A 25457-nucleotide genomic window follows, 5' to 3' on the forward strand; every position below is an offset into this window, starting at 1 on the left:
TGTGTGGGGGGGGGGTTGCGCACGCCCGCCCGCACGCACGCACGGACGTGTGCGCACATCCTGGTTGCAGCGCGTCATTGCGCGCTGTGCGTAAAGACGGAGCGTGTGCAGAGCGCGCTGCGCGGTGGAGGTGAAGCGCAGCGCGCAGCAGCTCCTCCGGACCAGACGAAGCCTTCTGCGAGTTTCCAGCCCCAGTGACACGAGACGTTGAGTCTTTGTTTTTTTGTTTCTCTGTTTTTTTGTTTTTTTTGTTTGTTTCCCCCCCAAAAAACGGAGCCAGTGCGTCAACCGGCGACGGACGCACGGGGCTTGGAGAGCCCGGGGTTGGACGCGCGTCCGGCGGCTCTGACGCGCGCACCGCAGCGAGGCTCGGACCGAGGACCGAGGACCGTCGACCGCCCCGGACCGTCGCCGAGCGATGAGAAGCCTTTCTCTTGGCGGTGACGCCGGACCCGGACCGCGCCGCGCGTCGAGGGGACCGCCCCGGACCCTTCGCTTCTCCCAGCGCAGATAACGCCGCCGCCGGCGCCCGTCGGGGCTTTCTTCGGCCGGATGGCGGAAGAATACGAGCGGCACGGCGCGGCGGAGTTCGTCAAAGGTGAGAGACGCACCGGCGTCAATATTTAATGTGGCGCAACTGAGCCGATGTGGAAAAAGAGTTTAGAACAGTATCACAAAGCAACATGTTGTTGTTGTGTGACCTGAACTCCGCGCTGAGTGATGATAGTCAAGTCATAGGTATAGTAATATATACAATACTAAATGTAATAACTAGTATACTAAGTACTAAGTATAGTAACAAGCAGTCATGAGGTACAGGGGTGTCACATGCACTGCAAGTGGTGAAACAAATGATGCTGAAGTCCTGTCACTTGTGGAAATCCTCTCAAGTGTGCAGACAAACGAATTAGTAAGAAAGTGCAGCACAGTATATATATATAATCTCATAATTCAAGGTGAAGGTGAAGTTTAAAAAGGAGGGAGAGGAAAAAAATATCTCATCTAGCTGAGCAAAAAAAAAAAAAAGCTTATTAATAGGAATGTACTTATGGATGTAGAAGAAAATAAACTGTTTTTGAAATGAACTCAGAAAAGAACAGGATGATTTAAAAAATTCCTTCCTAAATATGACTTCCTAAATGTATGAGTACAAATACTATATCCGGGTGGTGATAACACCGCCCGTCTGATTACTACATGCACATGGATTAAAAAAAATAGCCTTAATCTTTAATTAACATTATTACAGCCCACTATGAATCGAGAAAACACCCATTAATTCAACTCAGCGTTCAGTGAATTCAATGAATAAACCAAGGCACCAGGGAAATGTAAACAGACCAAATGGACGCCAATTTTATGATGCTGCCTCTGTTCCTCATGTCAAGCTTATTTTTACAGTGAGAGTTATTTTAGTCATTTTTCAGGGACAGTGGACATTAATAAACAAGAGTCAGACTAAAATCACACGCAATGTATGAGTGAATGAAGTTGAAAAGACGGCACAGTTGTAGGCAATAACGACGACGTAGGCTGGTGTGCGCAGGAACATGGAGATGTACATTTGACAACCAAAGCAAAACATAAATGGGACGCACACCAGTTTGCACCTTCTCCACTTGTTCCTGTGGTTTCCTCCAAAACACAAAACACCTGCGTGGAGCAAACACACCGACTAAAGCCGTCCCTTGAGTCATGGGGAGCGGTTTCCCAGACCTGGACTCAAGCTGCTCCTAATAGTCAGAAGGTGCCATCTATAACCGAATACCTACACTTAACCATCCATAACCTAATACCTACACTTAACCATCTATAACCTAATACCTACACTTAACCATCTATAACCGAATACCTACACTTAACCATCCATAACCCAATACCTACACTTAACCATCTATAACCTAATACCTACACTTAACCATCTATAACCTAATACCTAAACTTAACCATCTATAACCTAATACCTAAACTTAACCATCTATAACCGAATACCTACACTTAACCATCCATAACCTAATACCTACACTTAACCATCTATAACCTAATACCTACACTTAACCATCTATAACCTAATACCTACACTTAACCATCTATAACCTAATACCTAAACTTAACCATCTATAACCTAATACCTAAACTTAACCATCTATAACCGAATACCTACACTTAACCATCCATAACCTAATACCTACACTTAACCATCTATAACCTAATACCTACACTTAACCATCTATAACCTAATACCTACACTTAACCATCTATAACCTAATACCTAAACTTAACCATCTATAACCTAATACCTAAACTTAACCATCTATAACCGAATACCTACACTTAACCATCTATAACCTAATACCTAAACTTAACCATCTATAACCGAATACCTAAACTTAACCATCTATAACCTAATACCTACACTTAACCATCTATAACCTAATACCTAAACTTAACCATCTTTAACCTAATACCTAAACTTAAGCATCTATAACCGAATACCTAAACTTAACCATCTATAACTGAATAACTAAACTTAACCATCTATAACCGAATACCTAAACTTAACCATCTTTAACCTAATACCTAAACTTAAGCATCTATAACCGAATACCTAAACTTAACCATCTATAACTGAATAACTAAACTTAACCATCTATAACCGAATACCTAAACGTAACCATCTATAACCGAATACCTAAACTTAACCATCTATAACCTAATACCTAAACTTAACCATCTATAACATCATACCTCAACTTAACCATCTATAACATCATACCTCAACTTAACCATCTATAACATTATACCTCAACTTAACCATCTATAACATTATACCTAAACTTTACCATCCATAACATTATACATAACTTAACCATCTATAACATTATACCTAAACTTAACCATCTATAACATTATACATAACTTAACCATCTATAACATTATACATAACTTAACCATCTATAACATTATACCTAAACTTAACCATCTATAACATTATACATAACTTAACCATCTATAACATTATACATAACTTAACCATCTATAACATTATACATAACTTAATCATCTATAACATTATACATAACTTAACCATCTATAACATTATACCTAAACTTAACCATCTATAACATTATACATAACTTAACCATCTATAACATTATACCTAAACTTAACCATCTATAACATTATACATAACTTAACCATCTATAACATTATACCTAAACTTAACCATCTATAACATTATACCTAAACTTAACCATCTATAACATTATACATAACTTAACCATCTATAACATTATACATAACTTAACCATCTATAACATTATACATAACTTAACCATCTATAACATTATACATAACTTAACCATCTATAACATTATACCTAAACTTAACCATCTATAACATTATACATAACGTAACCATCTATAACATTATACATAACTTAACCATCTATAACATTATACATAACTTAACCATCTATAACATTATACCTAAACTTAACCATTTATAACATTATACATAACTTAACCATCTATAACATCATACCTCAACTTAACCATCTATAACATTATACCTCAACTTAACCATCTATAACATTATACCTAAACTTAACCATCCATAACATTATACATAACTTAACCATCTATAACATTATACCTCAACTTAACCATCTATAACATTATACATAAACTTTACCATCTATAACATTATACCTAAACTTAACCATCTATAACATTATACCTAAACTTAACCATCTATAACATTATACCTAAACTTAACCATCTATAACATTATACATAACTTAACCATCTATAACATTATACATAACTTAACCATCTATAACATTATACATAACTTAACCATTTATAACATTATACATAACTTAACCATCTATAACATTATACCTAAACTTAACCATCTATAACATTATACATAACTTAACCATCTATAACATTATACCTAAACTTAACCATCTATAACATTATACATAACTTAACCATCTATAACATTATACATAACTAAACCATCTATAACATTATACATAACTTAACCATCTATAACATTATACATAACTTAACCATCTATAACATTATACCTCAACTTAACCATCTATAACATTATACATAAACTTTACCATCTATAACATTATACATAACTTAACCATCTATAACATTATACATAACTTAACCATCTATAACATTATACCTAAACTTAACCATCTATAACATTATACCTAAACTTAACCATCTATAACATTATACATAAACTTAACCATCTATAACATTATACCTAAACTTAACCATCTATAACATTATACATAACTTAACCATCTATAACATTATACCTAAACTTAACCATCTATAACATTATACATAACTTAACCATCTATAACATTATACCTAAACTTAACCATCTATAACATTATACCTAACTTAACCATCTATAACATTATACATAACTAAACCATCTATAACATTATACATAACTTAACCATCTATAACATTATACATAACTTAACCATCTATAACATTATACCTCAACTTAACCATCTATAACATTATACATAAACTTAACCATCTATAACATTATACCTAAACTTAACCATCTATAACATTATACATAACTTAACCATCTATAACATTATACATAACTTAACCATCTATAACATTATACATAAACTTAACCATCTATAACATTATACATAAACTTAACCATCTATAACATTATACATAACTTAACCATCTATAACATTATACATAACTTAACCATCTATAACATTATACATAACTAAACCATCTATAACATTATACATAACTTAACCATCTATAACATTATACATAACTTAACCATCTATAACATTATACATAACTTAACCATCTATAACATTATACATAACTTAACCATCTATAACATTATAGATAACTTAACCATCTATAACATTATACATAACTTAACCATCTATAACATTATACATAACTTAACCATCTATAACATTATACATAACTTAACCATCTATAACATTATACATAACTTAACCATCTATAACATTATAGATAACTTAACCATCTATAACATTATACATAACTTAACCATCTATAACCTGACATTTTTCAGACTTCTGCTGTTTCAGCACTTAGACCTGGCTGGATACATATTTTATATGACTCCTCCTGCGTCTACGTCGTCCTCCTCCTTCACAGTGTCAGTTTTCTCTCAACACCTCCTCCTCCTCCTCCTCCTCCTCCTCGTCTCCTCCTCCTCCTCCTCCTCCTCCTCCTCGTCTCCTCCTCCTCCTCCTCCTCCTCCCTCGTTCCCTCCTTCCACCACAGAGCGTCTGTACTTTGCAACCCTCCGCGTCAAACCCAAGAACACGGCCGACGCCCACTACTTCAGCACGGACGACGAGTACGTCTACGAGAGGTGAGAGCAACACCTTTTGCACTTCAATGCAGGGTTCAAAATGTGTCAACGTCAGACGTCTGGGTGGAGGCTGCATCCGTCACGTCCCGCGCCGCTCACGCTGCGCCTCCTGCCGTTCGCTTTTAGCTCCTTGGCGGAGCTGGTGACGGAGGCGTCTCTCCGTCACCTAAACATTCCCGCTCGCCCTCCGTTCCCATCACTTTCCCGTCTCCCCTCCCTGTCTTTGCTTTGTTTGTCCCTCGCCCCCTCCCTTCATCCTTTCTGCCCCCTTCCTTCCCTCTCTCCTTATCTCCTTTTGTCCTTCCTCTCTTCCTTCCTTATTTCCCTCCTCTCTTCCTTCCCTCTCTCCCTACCTCTCCTCCTTCCCCTCCTCCTTTTTCCTTCCCTCCTTTCTTCGTACAAATCCCTCCTTCCTACTTTCCCTCCTCTCCTCCTTCCTTCCTTCCTTCCTTCCTTCCTTCCTTCATACAAATCCCTCCCTCCATCCCTCCTTCCTTATTTCCTTTTTTCCTTCCTCTCTTCCTTCCTTTTTTCCTTCCTGTCTTCCTCCCCCTTCCTTATTTCCTTCCTCTCCCCTGCCTTCCTTTCTTCCTTTCTTCCTTCCTTCCTTCCTTCCTTCCTTCATACAAATCCCTCCTTGCTTCACTCCTTCCTTATTTCCTTCCTTCCTTTCTTCCCTCCTTCCTTCCTTACCTCATACAAATCCCTCCTTCCAGCCCTCCTTCCTTACTTCTTTCCTGCCCTCCTTCCTTCCTTCCTTCATACAAATCCCTCCTTCCTTGCTTCCTTCCTTATTTCCTTCCTCTCTTCCTTCCCTCCTGCCTACTTTCCTACCCCTCCTCCTTGCGTCACTCCTTCCTTCCTTCCTTCCTTCCTTTCTTCCCTCCTTCCTTCCTTACTTCATACAAATCCCCCCTTCCATCCCTCCTTCCTTACTTCTTTCCTGCCCTCCTTCCTTCCTTCCTTCATACAAATCCCTCCTTCCTTCCTTCCTTCCTTCCTTCCTTCCTTCCTTGTTTCCTTCCTTCCTTGTTTCCATCCTTCCTCCCTTCATACAAATCCTTCTTCCTTCCCTCCCTCCTTTCCTCCCCCTCCCTACCTCCCTCCCTCCCTCCATCCCTCCTTCCTTCCTTCCTTCCTTCCTTCCTTCATACAAATCCTTCTTCCTTCCCTCCCTCCTTTCCTCCCCCTCCCTACCTCCCTCCTCCCTTCCTTCCTTCCCGGGCTACACACATGAATGCATGCCCACAGCACCATACGGGTTAAAGATGGCCGCCTTCTCTCCTGGAGGTTCTGAACGTCCACGACGCCGAATGAATCATGACTCACTTCAAAATAACTCATTCATCAATTTATTCACGGTAAGACAGAGAACGTGGAGACATTTCTTGGTTTTGAATTCCGGTCTGATAGGCCAAGCGTGCCGTTCATCCCCAGGAGAGTTAAGCCGCTGGTTTTGATCCCGCCGTAAGATGTGGGTCAAGTTGAGATCAGCGGCCCCGGCGGTGGACAGGGATTTAGGACGGAGCGTTGTCGGGCGAGCGGCGCCAAGGTGCCGGAAGGGAGCGAGGGAGAAGCGTTCCGGCACCGGGAGCCTTCCCGCACCGGGAAACCCCGACGGTCGCCGCGGGGGTTCCCAGACTGTGCGGCGGTCACATCGGACGCCGTGTTTCGGCCTCTCGGGTTTCCCATCTCAGAGCTGAGTTCCTCCTGTGGGGAAAAAGGCCCAAATTCCTAAGCAGCACAAAAGGAGTTCCTGTTTGCTGGAAATGGCACCTGTGGTTGGAACGCCACCGGAGTGAACCAGCACCTCTCTACGGGCATGTCGTCGCCACCCGACACCGCCCGAATCACCTCGTTGCGGCCGCGGCGCGGGGGTGCGACGGGATTTCGCGGCTGCCCCCCCGAAATGAAACGAAAAATGAACCCCGGAGAGAAAAGATGGAAAGAAAGGCCGCCTCTAAGCAGCTCCTCCACCCGCAGGTCCGCGGCGTGGGGGCTCGCTTGGAGGCACCTTGATGACGCGTGGATGCGTGGACTTTACGTCAGTGTGCTTCACCGCCCCGTGGTCACAGCGTTTAATTTACGGGCTGAGTGTTCCCCCAAACTTCTGTAATGAAAGTGCAACCAGGGTGGGAAGTGGTGTCGGTCAACAGGACGACACGCGCACCCCAAGACGGAGTTTGAGGGGATTAGTCACACCAACGTGCTGATTTTCTATTATTCCGGGTGTTATTTAATATTTTTGGCCGACTACCACAGGTGGATATATTACTGTCACCCCCAGTGCTCTGCACCAGCCGTGATGAGGAAAATGACTTCATCGGAAAGTTATTTCACTTTAAAACTACTCGCGGAATTACTTATTGAGTTGCCTTTTTCACACTGTGAATTTTGGAGCACGCGAGGCAAAGGCACTGAGCCTGTACTGATTCATGTTAAAATACACACTTTGTGGTCGAAAATAGCAGAGCACAACGCACTGTTGGAAAAATGAAAAGGAAAAGTGCTTTTATTCCCACTCGTTTAAGCGCCGTGATGGAGGTGAAAGCGGAGGCTCGGGATCCGCCTGCAACTGCAGGGTAGGGAGTTCTGGGAGACGTCTCTCATCCTTCACCCGGGATACACCCCAGAATGTTCACTGCGAGAGTACAAATATCCCAACATGCATTTTTGGGAATTGGGATTTCAGCTCTCGCGCTAAAGCGCCTATAACACTGTATCTGAAACCGGCGTGGGTGTGTGTGTGTGCGTGTGTGTGGGTGTGTGTGTGTGTGTGTGTGTGCGCGCGTGTTTTCAGTTTCTACGCAGACTTCGGCCCCCTCAACCTGGCCATGCTGTACAGATACTGCGGCAAACTCAACAAGAAGCTCAAGGTGAGAGATCATCGCTGCGAAACTCAAGCCGTATTTACCCCGAGGTTATGGAGCGGGCGGACCCCCCCCCCCTCCCCGCGTGTCTCACCGTATTCGGCCCCACGACGGCCAGCTGCCCGGGGGACCCAAATGCAATCGGATCGGCCGCCGCCCTGCGGCCAGACGTCGGGGACGCTCTGATTCTCTCCGGCGGCTCTTCCGCCGCGGGGGGGCCGCAACGCCACCCAGCTTTGGCCGATGATTAATTCACGGCCCTTATTTTGGTGTCTCTGTCATGTGAACCAACCCGAGGGTCCTGGCCGCTGGGCGGCACACGGCGTCATGGGGACATCTTTGTTTTCGTCCGCTTTCCTATTCCGACGCCATTTTCCATCCGTCAGTCCACATCAACTCCCTCATTGATTTCTACTGTTCAGACCTTTATTAACATTTGTGAACATGGACCCCAGAGATGATGTGTAGTGGCTTCATTTTGGTTTTCTCTTCTCTTCCTGGAATAAGGTTTTATATTCAGGGCATTTTGTTTGTGAGGGTCTGTGTCTTCCTGAGTAAACTGAACAAGAACAACTCTGCACGTCCTCAGTCCTTCAGCACGTCCAGAAAGAGGTTGATCCACTACACCAGCTTTGACCAGAAGAAGAGAGCCAACGCTGCAGTGCTCATAGGTGCCTACGCTGTGAGTACCTCCATCCATCCATCATCCATCCATCCACCCATCATCCATCCATCTATCTATCTATCTGTCTGTCTGTCTGTCTGTCTGTCTGTCTGTCTGTCTATCTGTCTAACTCTTAAACTGAACCTCTCCAGGTAATCTATCTGAAGAGGAGTCCAGACGAGGCTTACATGACTCTGATGTCAGGAAACAACCCAGCTTGCATCCCTTTCAGGTAGGACACACACGCACACGCGCACGCACACACACAAAACTGTTTTTACAGGCAGGAGTGTGTGTGTGTATGTTCTCTTCAGGCGGCAATTGACCAACTGTATAATCTTACCCCAAGCAAGCTCCCCCGCACCTTCATTTAATATCCATCATCCCAATCCACGCGGGGACCTCCAGCAGGTTAACAGAGTGGGCGTGTGAGTGTGTGTGTGTGTGTGTGTGTGTGTGTGTGTGTGTGTGCGTGTCTAGTGAAGTGCTTCCAGAGAGGGCAAGTCCTTTGATGCTCAAAATGTTTATTTGGAAGGCAAAATACAAAAAAATGCAAAAGAGGGTATTTGTTCCGAAGATCATTGATACGGATAATCATAATCACAATATTTAGCAAAATAATCTGGATGATCTTTTTAGCGATAATCATGTACGGACATGCATGTGTGTGTTTGTCTGTTCGCGTGTGTCTGTTTGCGTGTGCGCGTGTGTGTGTGTGTGTGTGTGTGATTGGTGATCTGGACTTGCTGCTAATACGTGCTCATCCCGGCCTGGCGCTGTGCACGCTGGAGGTGTACACACACGTCATTATCTCTCCCTGCACCTGTCTTCGGATAGAAGTGGGCGTGGCTTGTACCGGAAGCCATGTCACAAATGTCGTATTTCTAACAAAACAATCACTGGCGATGCAATGTTTGTGACTTCAAAGCATCTAATTGATTTGATATTGGCATATGATTAATTATGAAACATATGTCTACATCCTCATACTGTACTTTTCGTCTCTGTCTCTCTCTCTTCTTTTTTGTTTTTATTAAGAACTGAACAAACTTTTATGAACTGTCTGAACCCCATCATGATAGCTGGTAGCTCAGGAGGTAGAGCTGGTGGTCTAGTGATCTAAAGGTTCCTGGTTGGATCTCAGGCTCCTCCTGCTAGCATGCTGTAGTGTCCTTGAGCAAGACACTTAACCCCTAATTGCTCCTGATGGCTGCGTCCGTCGGTGTTTGAATAATTTTAAGTCACTTTGGATAAAAGCGTCTGATCAATGTAATGTAAAAAAACCACCTCCACCCTCCCTTTACATCTTGTCAGCACTCTCCTGCTGAGGACTCCAAGCACACGAACCTTGCTCCCCGAGCGAGTGAGACGCGTCTGTCTGCGCTCGGGTCGACGCTCGGGTCGACGCCCCGGCGGCGCTGCCTTTTCAGAGGCCGGAGCACAGACATCTCAGTCCAACCCTTTTCCCCCGAAAAATAACGAGCAACTTTGTGTCGAAGAAATGTCCCATTTCCATCGCATTATCTGTGCTTTCCAGAAAAACGTATGTGGATTCGGGTACAACCCTAGTCCTAGCCCACACACACGCACGCACACACGCACGCACACACGCACGCACACAGACACACACACACACACATGCACGCACACACGCACGCACACAGACACACACACACACACACGCACGCACACACGCACGCACACAGACACACACACACACACGCATGCATACACACCCACGCACACACACACACACACACACACGCATGCACGCACGCGCACGCACACAAACGCATTCACGCACACACCCGCACACACTCATACGCACCCACGCACGCACACACGCACACACATGCACGCGCATGCACACACTCCACACACACACGCACGCACTCACACACACATGCACACACACACACGCACGCACGCACGCACGCACGCACGCACTCACACGCACGCACGCACGCACACACACACACACACACACACACACATCCTTCTCACAATAAACAGTGATGTCATCGTGTGTTTGGTTCAAACACCGATGATGTTAAATCCCGTCGGTTGCTCAGGTCACAGATTAAACCCTCGGGGTCAGATCGTCGGTGTGAGGTCACGACCAAACAGGATCACACCCCGTGGCGCAGCGCGGGAGTCGAGCGGTTCCCGCCGACAGCCGGGGGTTCCGCTCGTCAACCTTTTTTTTTTTCAAAGCTGACTCGAGATCTGTTTTCCACGTGGATTGGGGCGCCGCTAATCCCAGCAGCGCGTCGGGAAGCGACCGCGAGCCCCCGTCCCCCAGCCATGACGGTTTCAGACCTCGGGAAACGAGTGAATCGTTCTTCCCAAACAGTGCTGGCGTCATGTGCCAGTCTTCCAACGTTAGGTCCCGATCTGTTTGTTCAGTCCGTCCGAGCGTTATTTCAGGACAACATCTCACAGAAACCGAGGAGCCATCAAAAATATAATAAAACTTGTATGAACAAATGCCATATAAATAACAATTAAACTCGCAGTTTGGTGATTTGAAATGAGTTACGGATTAAAATCTTGATATTTAAGGGAATCCCGTTTTTTTTACCCTTCCAGTCCCCGCCACACAGGGGGGTTTGCTGTAGAACTGCTGTAGAAGGACGACGTACAGAACCAGCAGAACTTCACGGTCCAGAGTTGTGTTCTTAACACTCATGCTACCCATAATGCACTTGTCTGTGTTAAGAAAGCTTGTTCTTACCGTTCCAGTTTCGTGAGGTCAGAGTGAGGATGTGAGAGTTATGCAAAGAATGTTGTTTGCCAGCGTCAGTCAACACCAGGTTGTCAGCAGGGCTACGTTCTGTACCCGTAAGGTTGGGTGGAGCTGGGGTCAAGGTTGGGATGGTTAGGATTAGGCAGAATTGGGGTGGGTTATGGATGGGGTTAGGGTTAGGTAGGGTTAGGGTTTCATTAGGCAGGGTTAGTTAGGCTAAGGGCTTGGTAGGGTTAGGGTTTAATTGGGGTTAGGTAGTGTTGGAGTATGTTTGGGTTATATAGGGTTAGGGTTTCATTTGGGTGAGGTAGAGTTGGAGTATGTTAGGGTTATATAGGGTTAGGTTTAGGGTTTCATTGTCATGGTTGACACACCGCACTACAACACATGCATATATATATATATATATACACACACACACACACACACACACACACACACACATGCTTTCTGGGTGGTGGCTGGTGAAATGAGGCCTCTGCATTTCTCTTATCCTGGCTTGTCCTTCCTCCGGGGGGCAGCCAGGAGCAGTGGGCAGCATTCGACGACGACGCCCGGGTACCAGGTCCTGTCCATCGCTAGTCAGACAATGGTGATGTGTGCATGTTTTTGGTGGGGGTCCTTACTGATGTTAGGTGGAGGAAAGCACGGGAAGAACATGCAAACTCCACACAGAAAGGCTCCACGGGCTCTAAGGGTAAGATAGGGTTAGAGCTTGGTAGGGTCAGGGTTTCATTGGGTTAGGCAGGGTTAGGTAGAGTTAGGTAGGGGTAGTTAGAGTTAGGGCCTGGTAGGGTTAGGGTCTCATATGGGTTAGGCAGGGTTAGGTAGAGTTAGGTAGGGGTAGTTAGGGTTAGATAGGGTTAGGGCTTGGTAGGGCTAGGGTGTCATTTGGGTTAGGCAGAGTTAGGTAGTAATTTAGGGTAAGATAGGGTTAGGGGTTGGTAGGGTCAGGGTTTCAATGGGGTTTGGCAGGGTTAGGTCGGGTCAGTGGTGTAAGCACTGACGGCGCAGCTCCACCGGGGCCCAGTCCCCACTGGGGGCCCATGCCACTATTGGCGTTCCAGCGATGGGGCAAATAAAAACCTTTTATTTTACTCCGTTTCCTTATTGAACGGACTCTGGACGAAGGTCGCTCCAGGACTCTGCTCCAGGACTCTGCTCCAGGACTCTGCTCCAGGACTCTGGTCGGCCTGAGCCGCAGAGGATGAGTGGCAGCTTTTAAATCTCTTCTTAAAACTCACTTTTACTGGAAAGCTTATCCTGATATTAGTTTGGTTGTCTTTTTATTTGGTACAGTAGTAGATTAAGCTTAATGCTGACATAATGGTCAAAGAATGAATAATATTTTTCTGTGTGTGTGTGTGTGTGTGTGTGTTGTTACCAGGGATGCGGCGGTGGGAGACTGCTTCTACAACCTCACCGTTCTGGACTGCCTTCAAGGAATATGCAAGGTAGGGAAAAAAATAAATAAAATAAAAAATAAAAGGGGACACCACGGAGACAAAACGCTGCCGAGGCCAGAACAGATAAAAATAAATCCATATTGTACCGAACCCCGAAACGGCGCAGAAAACCATCAAAACCAACGCCCGAGAAATCCCGCCTGAAACCTTGTTGTTACACATGTACTGGTGCAGCGATACACAGATACTCTCCGTGGTTACCATGGTTAATCCTTTAGTCCCACTGGGGTTTAGCGAGAGAACGGTAAACATAACAAGGGAGAGAGAGAGAGTAGGAGAGAGAGAGAGAGAGAGAGAGAGAGGGAGAGAGAGAGAGAGAGAGAGAGAGGGAGAGAGAGATAGAGAGAGATAGAGAGAGAGAGAGAGATAGAGAGAGGGAGAGAGCGATAGAGAGAGGGAGAGAGAGAGAGAGAGGATGAGGTAGACAGAAGTTACATCACACAGACGGGGTTAGTCTAGGTCAGATTCAATCACACGCTGCACTGAGTCAGTGAATAACATGCGCCCTCCAATCCCTCCCTCGCTCGCTCGCTCCCTCCCTCCCTCTCTCTTTCTGTCTCTCTCCCTCTCTCGCTCTGTCCATCCTGTAGGCGGTGCAGTACGGCTTTTTGGACTTTGAAAGCTTTGATGTGGAGGAATATGAACATTATGAGGTGAGGACAGTCACCGGAACGCTGCCGCAAGGACTTCCCTTGGAGTTAGGCTGATTTATCCTTTCTTTCTTTCTTTCTTTCATATTTTATTTCTTTCATTCTTTTTTCTTACCTTTTTTTATTTCCTTCTTTCTTTATTTTTTCTTTCTTTCTTTCTTTCTTTCTTTCTTTCTTTCTTTCTTTCTGTCTTTCTGCCTCGCTCAGTTCTTGAAAAAAAGTAAATTTCGAGTGTTATTTATTCGATGAGGCTATGTTTGTACTTCCAAAGCATGCAAATACAATGTAACAACAACAACAATCAAAGTGACATCGTGGCTACGCCTCTGACATCATGGCTACGCCTCCCTCTCTCCGTAGCGGGTGGAGAACGGAGACATGAACTGGATCATCCCGGGGAAGGTTCTCGCGTTCAGCGGCCCCCACCCTCGCAGTAAGATCGAGAACGGTGAGTGTGAATTGGCGCCCGGGGACCACGAAAAGTTAATTTGACTCTCTCTCTTCCTCCCTGACGTTTGGGCGGCGCGCCCGGCAGCGAGTTTACCGCCACATGGCCCCTCCGGGGATTTGGTTTAGCGTTTCTTTTCCGTCCATTTCCAGCCGACGTGTCCCCGGTGAACAATGATGCCACGATATGAAAAAAGTTTAAAATGTCCTTTCACATCAGGCGCCGCGTCTCACTACGATATAACTTGTCCTCCATTATTCGATATTGATCTGTGGTTTCATGAGTTTGGCTGCTGACCGCCCCCTGCAGGCTACCCCCTCCACGCCCCGGAGGCGTACTTCCAGCACTTCCGGCAGAACGACGTGGCGGCGGTGGTGCGTCTCAACAGGAAGTTGTACGACGGCCGGCGCTTTGCGGACGCCGGCTTCGAGCACCACGACCTCTTCTTCATGGACGGCACCACGCCCTCCGACCTCATCCTCAGGCGATTCCTCAATGTGTGTGAAACGGTCGACGGGGCCGTGGCCGTGCACTGTAAAGGTGTGTGTGTGTGTGTGTGTGTGTGTGTGTGCGCACGCGCGCGCATGTGTGTTATCCCCGAAAACAAAGTATGGCAAATTGAGAATATCAAGGTGTACATTTTGGATCTGTCCACTCCCAGCGGGTCTGGGCCGTACGGGCACCCTGATTGGCTGCTACCTGATGAAGCACTACCGCTTCACGGCGGCCGAGGCCATCGCCTGGATCCGGATCTGCCGGCCGGGCTCCATCATCGGGCCCCAGCAGAACTTCCTGGAGGAGTGAGTCTGCTTTGAGCGCCGATGTTTTCTTATTTATTTTTATGTGTTTGATCGGTTCTTAGATCGGATCTTAGATCAGTTATTTATCCGTCTCCTGATAATATTCAACACTGTGCAGACTGAGTATCTGTCAGTGTCACCGCAGCGTCTGCTCTGGTTGTTCCTCCTGCACCAGCTCCCATCCTGATCACACTTTACGCTCTTTTTTTTTTCAAGAAAAACTGCGATGATTGCAATTTATTTTGGAATGGCACTTACCATATAGTATATACAGTATACTGTTTTATATCCTAATGATATGAATTTCTATACTGTATACTCAAAATATTTTCCCAAGTTTGGCAGGTCTGGTAATGTGGAAAATAATGACGTGTGTGTGTGTGTGTGTGTGTGTGTGTGTGTGTGTGCGTGTGTGGGTGCGTGCGTGCGTGCGTGCGTGTGCAGGAAGCAGCACAGCATGTGGGTGCAGGGCGACGTCCATCGCTCCAAGCAGAAGATCCTGCAGCAGAGAATCGAGCGTCGGCAGCAACTTCAGCAGCAGAGACAGCGACAAACACAGCAGCCACAACAGCCGCAACAACCACAACGACAACAACAAACGCAAACACAGCAAACACGACAACAACAAGCACAGCACCGTCAGCCCCGCAGCTCGGCCATGGATGCCGGCGAGCGAGAGCCTCTGTCCTGCCTCCCGTCCAGCATGGACGACCTGTCCATCAACACCACGCTCTATAAGTCCTACAGCCCCGTCGAGGTGAGGGGCGGGGCTTAGCCCGGAGGATCAAAACGTTCCTTAACGAACACCCCTAAAAAAAACAAACAAAAATAAATAAATACACCCAACCCCCCACATCTTTAGACCCAGTATTGTGATAAAATTATATATATATATATATATATATATGTATATTGCTATTTCTGCTGACTAGACCGTGGAAAACAATTGAATCATTTCTCCAAAGAAATGTGGAAATAACGTGTGACCATGATTGTGTGTGTGTGTGTGTGTGTGTGTGTGTGTGTGTGTGCGCGTTGCATCCGCATGTGTGTGTATGCGCGTGCGTGTGTGTTTGTGTGTGTGCACCTGCTTGTGCAGAACAACTGCAGAGAGTCCTGTCTGACGCAGGGAGACAAACTGAGAGCGCTGAAAGGACGGCGATCTGCCTCCTCCTCGAGGTACGTGTGTGTGTGTGTGTGTTTGTGTGCGTGCATGTGCGCACGTGTGTGTGTGTGTGTGTGTGTATGTGTGTGTGTAAAGCCATCTGTGCATGAGAAGAGTCAGGGTGTCAGTGCACTGTTGAATTCCTACACGTGATTTTAACAAACTGGTTCTTCTCTCCCCCTAGTGGTCGATGAGGGAACTGAATGAAAATACATAGAATATGAAAGTCTGAATGAATATATATGAATATATATATATATATATATATAAATATATATATATATATATATATATATATATATATATATATATATATATATATATAAATAAATATAAAAAAAATAAATATATTTTTTTTGTTGTGAGTGATTTCTCGACTCCCCTCTGCTCCAGGCTGGTCCCGTCCAAGTCCGTCCACGCCTCCCTCCCGCTCCCCCTGAAGTCGCCCTTCCTCCCTCTCTCCTCCTCCTCCTCGTCGCTGTCTCTGTCCTGCGCCAAGAAGCTGGTCTGGAGCTCCTCCTCCTCCACCTCCTCCTCCACCGCCGCCCACCTCCGGAGGTGAGCGGGACCCCCCCCCCCCCAGGGCGCCGTGCCTGCAGGGAAAAGTCAAAGAGAGAGATGATGGATGAATTTTTGGGGGTTAAAAAAATGGATAAAAGATGAGATAAAACACTGATATTACTGTTCGATGGACGATGCTTGTGACTGACTCTCTCTCTCTCTCTCTCTCCCCCCTCGCTCCCCCTCTCTCCTACCGCCCCTCCCTCTCTTCCCCCTCTCTCTCCCATTCTCTCCCCCCTCTCTCGCCCTCTCCCCGTCCTCCACCCCTCGCCCCTTCTCTCTCGCCCCAGTCCTTTCAGTATGTTCAGCACCAAACCGGCTGTGATTCACTGACGTCATGGCAACCGTATCCGGATCGTCCCTCCCTACTCCTCCTCCTCCTCTTCCTCCTTCTCCCTCCCCTCTCCCTCCTCCCCCTCCTTCCCATCCCGTCCTCCTCCTCCCCCTCCTCCTCCTCCTCCTCCTCCCCTTCCTCTCCCTCATCCTCCTCTTCCTCCTCCTCCCCCCTCCTCTTCCTCTTCCTCCTTCCTCCTCTTCCTCCTCCTCCAGGAAGTGGAGTTGACTGCAACTGCACTTTATCTAACCTAGCGTGGGATATTTCAGACTCATACTGACAATCCTGCTTTTGTTTTGAACTGTAATAAAACGTGTTTTGGGTCCATTTGGAAGCGGGGACGTATGAGAGCACCTTCCGCGGCTTTTCACACCCAGTTCTTAAAAAGTGACCTCCACCCAAGCCACTGTAACCGAGCGAAGGCCAAGGGGGAACCGCGCCCTGCGGCGCTCTGCGGACAAAGGGATGGAGCTGTCTCCCGGAACACGACGGGTCGGCGCCGGACGCTCCGGACGCTCCGGACGCTCCGGACGCTCCGGACGCTCCGGACGCTCCGGACGCTCCGGACGCTCCGGACGCTCCGGTTTGAACCACGAGGGACATTTTAAAGGAACATTTCGCCGCGGCCCCAGACGACAAGTGGGCTGAGTTGGGGAGTTGGCGGAAGGAGCTCAAATCCCAGTTGAAAAGATCAGGTCCCAGGTTGTTAACTTTTTTTTTTTTCTTTTTTTTTCGGGGGCAGAGTAGAAAATTGGATCTCGGAAAGGAAGGAAAGAAATGAGGATTTGGGATGTTTGGGTCTGTACCCGGCCGAGCTGTTGCACTTCATCAGCGTAATGAGGGAAACATTTCAATGCTCAATGATGAACGATTTAACGCAAAAAAAAAATATATATATATATATATATACATAAACACTGAACACGTTAAAAAAGGGAAACTGAGAAATGCTTTTTATCCGATGTCATGCAGTGTGTGTGTGTGTGTGTGTGTGTGTGTGTGTGTGTGTGTGTGTGTGTGTGTGTGTGTGTGTGTTATGTGTGTGAGATCAAAACTAAACTTTCGAGGGAGATTCCTCCGTCCTGCGTGTAAATGTTTCCCTTCATCTCAGACTTTCTATGCAACTGTTTCCAAAGTGGAATTGATCATCCTATTGGATGATGCAGATTTAACACTGGATCGTCCTTCCTCCAGAGTGGGGGTCTCAAACCTACATAATGAAATGAATCAATCAAATTGTAATAAAAAATGTTTTTATCAAAATGCAAATAAATCAAAATAGATCATATAAATCAATCAAAAAGTCTTTGTTATGTTCTATTTTATTCTGTTTTATAATCTGAATATGTAATAGAATAAAATTGCATGGTATAATTAAACACTGGGATTTAAAAAAATATTAAATTAAATTAATTTGTGGGCCGCATTTAACAGCACATCATAAACGTGTAGCGGGCCGCATTCAATTGTCACACGGGCCGGGTGTGGCCCCTGGACGTGTAGTTTGAGACCTCTGCTTTTAAGGGGAATGATTTACTATCTGACTGTCACCAAACATGTCAAGGTTTTTATCTCTGAATAAGGAATAAAGGTTTCTATTAATAAAGCTTCAAAGACTGAGAAACAGAATTATTACATGTCGGCAGACCGCATTATACATGAGTTTTCCCAGTACACTAAAATATACTTAAAAGTTTATAAAAGTATCAAACAAATCAACTTCAACTGAACAAACGGAATATAACTGTTTCACCTGCACAGGTACACCAGCAAACCAAGTGATCTCCAACTACAAAGCCAAATTAGGGTCTACTTCATATAATACACCAATAAACAGTATTCATATTCCCCTTCATATTCATAAATACCATTAACTTGAACTCAATGTTTGGCTCTGACAGGTGAAATGTGGACGAGGAATAAACAGTATAATTCCTACTTTGATCAGTAGAGAAACACAGCATCGTCGAGACTCCTTCATGGGAAAATTTTTTATATGATCATTTGTTCCAACTAATTTGAATGGATTTTTTTTTCAGGTTCTTGAATTATGTGGATTCAAGAACCTGAATTTTTTTTTTAATAAATCTGATTTAACCGCCAGATGGCGACATTGCAGCGTTCGTGGCTGTGGTTTCTGAGGTTTGAAGGAAGGAATTTAACAAGAAAAAAAAAATGACAATGACAATTTTTTACCTAAAAACAACAAGAAATCCAGGAGTCACATTCATTTTGATGCAGATGTTTTTCGCTTCTTATATTATATGAATAATAATATATGAATATGATAATTCTTATTGTTTTTATGATTATTATGATTATTATGATGATTATGATTATTAATAATAATATTAATAATAATAATAATATTTTTTATTTGTATAGCTATATTGTATAACTAAAAAGACATTAACAGGGGCAATCAATAATCACACTAGAACAAAACTTTCCTCAACAAACTATTGAATTATGGGTGTGAAATTATGATTATTTATGTGCTGTTCTCTAGAGGCCCCTTCGTCAGCAGGCCTGCACATGCACAGTTTGCACACACCTGACATTTGGCCAATACGTTCCTGGGACAACGTCCTACATGAAGAAACAATGGAAGAAATCCTGCGTGAAAGTACAGGGAACGCTTTATTGCCTCATTTTTTCATATATGTATTTTTGGAAGGGGGAAAAAAAATCTTTATTGAGCGTGGGTGTCTGTTCCCTGGAACCACACATGTTCAGAGAAAGCTGTGGCAGCGAGTGTTCTGCAGAGCTTGATCTACTCTCAGCGCTCGGAACAGAGACATGCAACACAGTGATCCATGCTGTGACACATTCTGGACGCACGACTTGTTTTTAAAGCCTCAAACATTAGATTCAAATCAGGAAGCAGCGGCTGGAACCAACCACATTAAACACTCCACAGTAAGATGTGTTGAGGGGGAACTAGTATCTCTGTCCTCCGGTCGTCCTCACGTCATCTGTACAGAGAACATAACATAAATAATCATAATTTCACACTAATATTTCAGTAGTTTGTTGAGGAAGGTTTTTTTCTTTAGTGTGATTATTGATTATTATTATCATTATTATTATTATTATTATTGTTAATATTATTGTTATTATAATTATTACTCTTATTTTAGATTATTATTATTATTATTATTATTATTATTATTATTACTATTATTATTATTATTATTATTATTATAATTGCTATTATTATTATTATTATTATTATCATTGTTAATACATGTTTATTCATATCATATAATAAGCAAAAAAAAACATCTACATCAAAATGAATTGATGTTTTTGGGTCAATTGTTTTCATTGTCATTTTTATATTTCTTATAAAATTCATACCTTCAATCCTTAGAAACCCGTCAAAAACGCTGCAATGTCACCATTTGGTGATCAAATGTGATTCATTAAAAAAATAAATAAAAGAAAGTAGAATGCATTTTATTTTCAGTTCTTAAATCCCGATGGAAACAGATGGAAACAGATGGAAACAGATGATGTTTTTGAAGCGTCAAACGCTTCAATTCAAATCAGGAAACAGCAGCTGGAACAAAAGACATGAAACACTGCAGCTGTGCTGTGTTGTGCAGGAAGATCAGCACAGAAAGAGACCTACACTGCACTGCACTGCACTGCACTGCACGTAGTACTGGAACTAGTACTAGTACTAGAACTAGTACTAGAACTAGAATTACTGCTAGTACTATAACTATCACTATGACTATAACTATAACTATAACTATAACTATAACTATAACTATAACTATAACTATAACTATAACGATAACTATAACTATAACTATAACTATAACCATAACTATAACTATAACTATACTTATAACTATAACTATAACCATAACTATAACTATAACTATACTTATAACGATAACTATAACCATAACTATAACTATAACTATAACTATAACTATAACTATAACTAGTACTATAACTATAACTAGTACTATAACTATAACTATAACTATAACTATAACTATAACTATAACTAGTATTAGAACTAGAGCTAGTACAAGAACTAGAACTAGAACTAGTACTAGAACCAGAACTAGTATTAGTACTAGTACTAGAACTAGAACTAGAACTAGAAATAGTACTAGAAATAGTACTAGAACTACAACTACAACTAGTACTAGAACGAAACTAGTATTAGAACTAGAACAATAACAATAACAAAAAGAACTAGAACTAGAACATTAACTAGAACTAGAACTAGAACTAGTACTAGAACTAGTACTAGAACTAGTTCTGGAACTATAACTATTACTAGAATTAGAACTGGAACTGGAACTAGTACTAGAACTATAACTAGTACTAGAACAAGAAATATAACTCGAACTAGAACTACAACTAGTACTAGAACTGGAACTTGAACTAGTACTAGAACTAGAACTGGAACTAGGACTAGGACTGGAATTAGAACTGGAACTGGAATTAGTACTAGAACTAGAACTAGGACTAGAACTACAACACAAACTAGTACTAGAACTAGAATTAGAACTAGAACTAGAAATAGTACTTGAACTAGAACTAGAACTAGAACTAGAACTGGAACTGGAACTGGAACTAGTACTAGTACTAGAACTAGAACTAGTACTAGAACTGGAACTTGAACTAGAACTGGAACTACTACTAGAACTGGAACTAGAACTAATATTGGAACTGGAACTGGAACTGGAACTGGAACTAGAGCTAGAACTAGAACTAGTATGGAATTAGAACTAGAACTAGAACTAGTATGGAACTAGAACTAGAACTTGAACTAGAACTACAACTACAACTAGTACAAGAACTTGAACTTGAACTAGAACTAGAACTAGAACTAGTACAAGAACTGGAACTAGAGCTAGAACTAGTACGAGAACTAGAAGTAGAACTGGAAGTAGAACTAGAACTAGAACTAGAACTCAAACTGGTACTAGAACTCGAACTAGAGCTTGAACCAGAACTAGTCGAGGACGACCGGAGGACAGAGGCACTAGTTCCCCTCAGCACATCTCACTGTGCAGCCTTTCATGTGGTTGGTTCCAGCTGCTGCTTCCTGCTGCTTCGGATCGAGTGTCGCGGCACAGGATCGAGTGTCGCGTCACAGGATCGAGTGTCGTGTCACAGCATCGGATCGGGTGTCGTGTCACAGGATCGAGTGTCGCGTCACAGGATCGAGTGTCGTGTCACAGCATCGGATCGGGTGTCGCGGCACAGGATCAAGTGTTGCGTCACAGGATCGAGTGTCGCGTCACAGGATCGAGTGTCGTGTCACAGCATCGGATCGAGTGTCGCGTCACAGGATCGAGTGTCGTGTCACAGCATCGGATCGGGTGTCGTGTCACAGGATCGAGTGTCACGTCACAGGATCGAGTGTCGCGTCACAGGATCGAGTGTTGCGTCACAGGATCGAGTGTCGTGTCACAGCATCGGATCGGGTGTCGCGGCACAGGATCAAGTGTTGCGTCACAGGATCGAGTGTCGCGTCACAGGATCGAGTGTCGTGTCACAGCATCGGATCGAGTGTCGCGTCACAGGATCGAGTGTCGTGTCACAGCATCGGATCGGGTGTCGTGTCACAGGATCGAGTGTCGCGTCACAGCATCGGATCGGGTGTCGTGTCACAGGATCGAGTGTCGCGTCACAGGATCGAGTGTCGTGTCACAGCATCGGATCGGGTGTCGTGTCACAGGATCGAGTGTCGCGTCACAGGATCGAGTGTCGCGTCACAGGATCGAGTGTCGTGTCACAGCATCGGATCGGGTGTCGTGTCACAGGATCGAGTGTCGCGTCACAGGATCGAGTGTCGTGTCACAGCATCGGATCGGGTGTCGTGTCACAGGATCGAGTGTCGCGTCACAGCATCGGATCGGGTGTCGTGTCACAGGATCGAGTGTCGCGTCACAGGATCGAGTGTCGTGTCACAGCATCGGATCGGGTGTCGTGTCACAGGATCGAGTGTCGCGTCACAGGATCGAGTGTCGCGTCACAGGATCGAGTGTCGTGTCACAGCATCGGATCGGGTGTCGCGTCACAGGATCGAGTGTCGCGTCACAGCATCGGATCGGGTGTCGCGTCACAGGATCGAGTGTCGTGTCACAGCATCGGATCGGGTGTCGCGTCACAGGATCGAGTGTCGCGTCACAAGATCGAGTGTCGTGTCACAGCATCGGATCGGGTGTCGCGTCACAGCATCGGATCGGGTGTCGCGTCACAGGATCGAGTGTCGTGCCACAGCATCGGATCGGGTGTCGCGTCACAGGATCGAGTGTCGTGTCACAGCATCGGATCGGGTGTCGCGTCACAGGATTGAGCGTCTTGTCACAAGATCGACCGTCTTGTCACAGGATCGAGCGTCTTGTCACAGGATCAAGTGTCGCGTCTCAGGATCGAGTGTCAAGATTTTTTTCAAGATTTCAAGTTTTTTTTTTTTTTATTTGTCACATACATATACATACATGTATATACATATACATGTATATACATACACATACACAGCATTGGATCGAGTGTCGCGTCACGTCATCGGATCGAGTTTCGCGTCACGACATCGGAGAAGAACTGAAGAAGGGGGTCGCCGTGCCGGTTGAACAACGTCTGTTCCTGAGAGTTGCGGTGAAAAACACGGTGGAAATAAATTCTTGGTCACGGGTGAAAAACGCACCCGAGTCGCGCTTTTGGACAGACTTGCTGTTCGTCTGTTTATTCGAGGTCTATTGATACTACGCCACGTGTCGCGTGTCCGCACCAGACATGCATGTTCGGAACGGGCCGGTGGCTTTTGCCGGTGGCTTTTCCGTGAGAAACCCCTCACAGGCTCGCGATTTCTCACGGAAAGCCCCGCCCACCTGCTGGCTCACAGTTCGCTGTTAATTAATATTACACATACTGCACTCCACACTGCACGTCCTTGGGTCCCCAGCAATACACCCGCCAAGTGTGAACAGGATCAGATGAATTGTTGTCGAGAGAATCGAAGGACAGACAGATACACAGACAGACAACGCTTCCTTTCTTTACTCTATGGTACCTCTGTCCTCCGGTCGTCCTCTTGTCACTTGTAAGGATGAAGTGGTGATACCTCTGCACACGATGCGAGAATTCAATGAATTCTGTTCACTGTGTGGTCTTTGACGGCCACGTTAAGAATTCATTCTTAAGTCTCCCAAACGTACATTTCTCAAACGGCCCAAGGCGAGGGCCACTGTGGCAGTTCCGCCACACCCCGCCCGAGTGGCGGTTCCAGGGCCCTCCGACGCAGAGACACGGATGATGGGGTTGAAAACACTCCAGCTTTATTGTAGAGGGTGGGAAAGGTGGAACAAGCCCAGAGCAGATGCTAAAGCATGTTAGGACAAGGGCTCCTCCCCTGTGTGTGTGTGTGTGGGCATGGGGGTTTTACCTGTTGCTCGTTGATTGCTCTAATGAACAACAGCCTGATCCTGGGGCCAATGACCTAGACCCAAGACAGGTGTGGCGACTCAAACCACACCACCCTTACACCACAACCATTGAACAATAAAGTACTTTGTGTCACTTGCACCGCCATGTTTGGCCAGTTTGTGCTTGGCAGCAGAGAAATGAGAGCAATCCATACATCAACGTCATAACTTTATTATTTTGATGAAATGTCGACCTTGGCAAGTGGACGCCACAAAGTTTGATCCAGTTTGGGAAATAACTTAAGCCCCTTATGCGCAATAACTTAATCTTCTCCGCAACTTCCACCCCCCTGCACCCGGGATTAAAGCCTTGAGAAGCCTTTTCCAAAATTGTCTCATTGAACGGCGGCAGGCGGAAACCCAAACTTCAGGCTTCAATTTGTTACGTTTGTTTTCAATTGTTTCTCCAGAGTTTTTCCATCACAGGACCATCAACTAAAATCATTTTCCGTTGAGTTACCCATCGAGAGCGACGGGATCAGTTGTTGTGCCGTGTTCTGTCAACACAAAAGAAGCTGCAATGACAGCAGACCTGATGTAAGGCCAGGCGGCATCATAGTATATACCATATGATTATTGGATGTCAAACATATTTACACACACACATATCAGCCGCCTCATCTCTAAAGAACATCAGAGACAAGCTCGATTGAAGGAAATTTGTGGCTAAGTTAGAAAAGCCCGCCGGAATAATCAATGCTGAATACGCCAATATGACCCAATTTCAGCGAGTCACACACAAAAAGGACACCCAACAAAGCGCTTTCCATAATACTAAATTATTCAGTTTGTTCACTTGAGTTGTGAACACGTGACGTCCTACTCCGCAGGCCGCTTGCAAGGCAGCCCCAGGGAAATAAACAAATGATGAAAAT

At 44.7% G+C, this 25457-nt stretch overlaps 1 protein-coding gene across 1 annotated transcript; it reads left to right on the forward strand.

Moving 5' to 3' along the window:
• Window positions 1-552: 552 nt before the first annotated feature.
• On the forward strand, window positions 553-17171 carry LOC307237748 (dual specificity protein phosphatase CDC14AB-like; the record flags this gene model as incomplete). The annotated part of the gene is made up of 14 exons (XM_080010512.1): window positions 553-598; window positions 5328-5418; window positions 8219-8294; window positions 8878-8970; window positions 9105-9184; window positions 13086-13152; window positions 13755-13817; window positions 14175-14262; window positions 14572-14802; window positions 14924-15062; window positions 15507-15819; window positions 16162-16241; window positions 16621-16785; window positions 17079-17171. 14 exons carry the CDS (start codon window positions 553-555, stop codon window positions 17119-17121), a joined length of 1575 nt encoding a protein of 524 aa, XP_079866638.1. The 3' UTR covers window positions 17122-17171.
• Between the last annotated feature and the right edge of the window lie 8286 nt (window positions 17172-25457).

This window comes from Zeus faber (assembly GCF_960531495.2).
Source record: "Zeus faber genome assembly, chromosome: 12".
Lineage (NCBI taxonomy): Eukaryota > Metazoa > Chordata > Actinopteri > Zeiformes > Zeidae > Zeus > Zeus faber.